General features: G+C 49.0%; 1 protein-coding gene across 1 annotated transcript in view; it reads right to left on the bottom strand.

Moving 5' to 3' along the window:
• Positions 1 to 2,380: 2,380 nt before the first annotated feature.
• The window catches only part of SLC35B4 (solute carrier family 35 member B4), a 32,742-nt gene continuing 31,639 nt past the window's right edge, over positions 2,381 to 3,483 (bottom strand). Inside the window, exon 10 of the mRNA XM_007952911.2 lies at positions 2,381 to 2,627. Coding sequence (XP_007951102.1) covers positions 2,381 to 2,627 — 247 coding nt within the window. The remainder of the gene's footprint in view (positions 2,628 to 3,483) is intronic.

The following is a 3,483-nucleotide window of genomic DNA, read 5'->3' as shown; positions in this document are numbered from 1 at the left end:
AGAGACAGAGGAGAGGCATTTAAGAAACATTTCTCATCCAGTTAGGCATAAGTCTGATTCTCTACAAAACAGTTTATTTGCCCTTCTAATAAGAGTTGGGAAAAAATTTCAGCTTGGGTTAAAAATTCAGCAACAATGGTTAACAATGTAAGAAGTGGCAGAATATTGACTAATGGTCGTTAGGGCTACTTCCTGAAACTCAGCTATTCAAGAGAAAAATCAATCCATGGACACCTCCGTTATCCTACTGCCCCACGACTTGTGAGCGCTCAGTTCTAGCACCTGTCCACATACATCTTTCACTATCAGGACTGGAGACATACTCAGATGAGAGGAGTGGACACGCTCCAAAACCCGACTCTGAAATGAATGGATCCAGTTCAACGGTGTCTGTGTACATTGTCTGGGTTCCCATGATGAAAGCCATAACATTCACATCAGCATGAAAGGGAGGTACCACTATGTAAGGCAGTACCTAGGGGGAGTTACCCAGAGATACCAGCTAGGTAGCATTCAAGCAGTCCCTAGGGACAGGTTCTTCTACTGAGTGGACAGGAAAAGAAGCTTTTGGTGTTTAAAGAGGACTTTTAACACTAGGTATTTACAGCACCGTTATTCCAAGGAACTCCACATTTTAAAGAAAATGCCTTTTGGTTCCATGATGGATCCAGCATCCTTTAGAATCAACCCTTATGGGCATTGGGCAGTTGCTGATATCCAGAACCAACCAGCCTGAACCCTGTGGCTCGGGTGGAGAAATCATATCCACACTTTATAGAATAAAAAATGGGAGCATCTTAAGGGACTTGCCCAAAGTGACCCATGGGTCCCAGGACACGTGCACCGCTGCTGCCAAACCCGTCTACAGGTCTGCCACAGAGGGTGGGACACATGCCACACGTGAGGGAGCCCAGGGACGTGGGGCCACCCCTTGCCTAGAGACCATCTGCTCCCAGCAGAGAGTGAAAGACCTTTTCTGTGTGCAGAGAGAGAAGGGACAGAGACCTTCTCTGCCACCAAGGACTCGGATGAGTTAACAAAGGTCAGGGGCAAAGTGAAGGAGGAACAAAGCACCCTGACTGCCCCGGTCTTCTCTCCTGCAATGGGCCACCCACGCGCTGACAGAGCTCCTCTTTCTAAGCCAGCCTTTCAAGTGACTAGGACAGAGAGGCACATTTCTCCCTATCATAAAGCACACACAAACCCTCCCGGAGGCCCACTAAGAACATCAAGACACTTAATAGGAAAAAAGGAAAAATTCAAGTTTAGTTGTGATTTGACCTTCTACATCACACCCCTCAAGGAGCCGTACTATACACAGTATCCGTATATACATATATGGACGTGTGTGTGTACATGTGCACATGCGTGTATGTGACACGCACATACAGTGACTCACCTGACTGCCTGGGATGTGGTCGGAGTTGTCAGGCTGTGCTGACTCTCCCTGGTTAAGAAGCCTGTCAAAGCCTTCACCTACCCTCAGGGTCCTGCCCCGGAGCGATGGCTGTGCCTCTACAGGGGGCCGTAGCTCTCCGGGGAGGCCAGACTGGCAGTGCCACTTCACTCGCGGCCCGTGGGCTTCATCTGGAAGCCTGAGGGAAGAAAGCCTCTCATTTTCCGAATTCATACCCAGTCTCTTTCTTAATAACACTGTGCCATGCAGATACGCTGCAGATTGTTCTAAATCCAGAAACCAGTAGATGTCAAAATATCTTACTTTTGCATTAAAAAAAAAAAAAGAAGCCAATGTGGGGGAGGGGGAGCCCCAGCGTGCTGCTCTGGTCCCAGGCTCAGTTCACTGGGGCTCCTTTCTCAGCACGCTGGAGGCAGCCCCAATGCTCCTGGTGTCCCGGCCCCCACTTGGCCACTAGTTGTTCCTGACAACGATAGCCAGAGCGTCGGCAGGGTGAGAAGTGCTGCTGAGGATGGAGGGTGGCAGGAGAAAGGAGGGGCAAGGCCACAAGCCAACAGGGACTGAGATGGCACACAGTCACAGCAACAAAAGGGCTCATCCTGTCTGAGGCCCAGAAATCTAACGAGCACCCCTGGGGACTCAGAAGCCGACAAGCAGGCGTAGTCCTGAATATACAAAGAACATAATATACAAACAAAATGAAAAGAACAAATGGGTAGGCTGTGCAATCGTACAGAACTACTCTGTTTCTATTTCAGTGCGGCGGGGTTCTATTACGAGTCTACAGTGTTGGTCGGCAGAGTCGTGAGAGCTCCGAGAAGTCCCCCTCCTTCCAGGGAATCTCTGGTACGCGTGTCTGGTTCAACACTGGGGCCGTTCAGCATTGCCGACCGTGAGACGGTGGCTGGCCCTTCGCCAAGCCTCCCTCTGCTAGGACGCCGGTCTGTGTGCTCCAGGCAGACCTCAGTTCTCCTTGGCCTCCTTGGGAGGTGGCCTTTTTGTGGCTCCCAGGTGGCTCCACACCTCTGTGTACATTAGGGTCCCAGTGAAGACAAACAAGGTGCCCAGCCAGTGCCACAGCGTGAACGGGTTCTGGAAGTACAAGATGGAAAAGATGAGGCTCACAAACTTGCGCAGCGTCACGACGAGCGTGACGGTGAGGGAGGCACATTCCGTGGTCAGGATGAACACGCCTCGGATGCACACGTACCTGCAGGGGGAGTTAAGGTAGCTTCGGAAGACTGTACGCGAGAGATTGGTGGCAGAACGTTCTGTCACAGTGGTTTAAATTTTCATATTCAAAGGACCAAAAACACGAGGGCTGCTCAGGCTACTCTGGGCTCTTCCCTGGTAGAACACCCTACAGGGTTCTTGGTCTACCATTCCATTTGTGGATCCCGATTCGAAACTGGCTTAAAAGCCCACATTAGTCACACTCTGGACTTTTCCCACAGTTTACAATGGTTACCTCCAATGAAATGACAGAAGGTGACACTCTCAGTGAAGGTGAATATACCCTTGTTCCCAGCCCTTCCACCCCATTCTCCAAAGAGAAACTCTGTACAGTGAATCTAAGAGGTGACTTCAGAGAAATAAGGCTAATTTCAGTATTTCATAGGCTCAATGATTTTTGATAAACCAACCAGACCAAAACCAAACTCACTGCCATTGAGTTGTTTCTGACTCACAGTGACCCCCACTGGGTTTCTGAGGCTGTAAATCTTTATGGGAGTAGATAGCCCAGTCTTCCTTCCATAGAACAGCTGGTGGGTTTGAACTGTTGACCTTCCAGTTAGCAGTCAAGTTCCTTATTCACTACACCACCAGAAGTCCTTTGATAAACCAAAGATAGTTCAAAATAACCATTTTTTAAAAAAATTAAGTTTGATTAATTTGAAATATCTTTCAGAATTTTGTGGCAGCTTGTGATAACCTGAAATATCCTAGGATACTAGAAATCATATACTAACTCTTAAGGAGCTCTGGTAGCATAGTGGCTAAGGCACTTGACTGCTAACCAGAAGGCAGGCGGTTCAAACCCACCAGCCACTCCTTGGAAGGAAGGT

Source organism: Orycteropus afer, unplaced genomic scaffold, assembly GCF_000298275.1.
Source record: "Orycteropus afer afer isolate SDZICR_OR568_19922 unplaced genomic scaffold, OryAfe1.0 scaffold00365, whole genome shotgun sequence".
NCBI classification, from domain to species: Eukaryota; Metazoa; Chordata; class Mammalia; order Tubulidentata; family Orycteropodidae; genus Orycteropus; species Orycteropus afer.
Note: the sequence above shows the minus strand (reverse complement) of the source record. Positions and strands in the feature narration are given on the sequence as shown.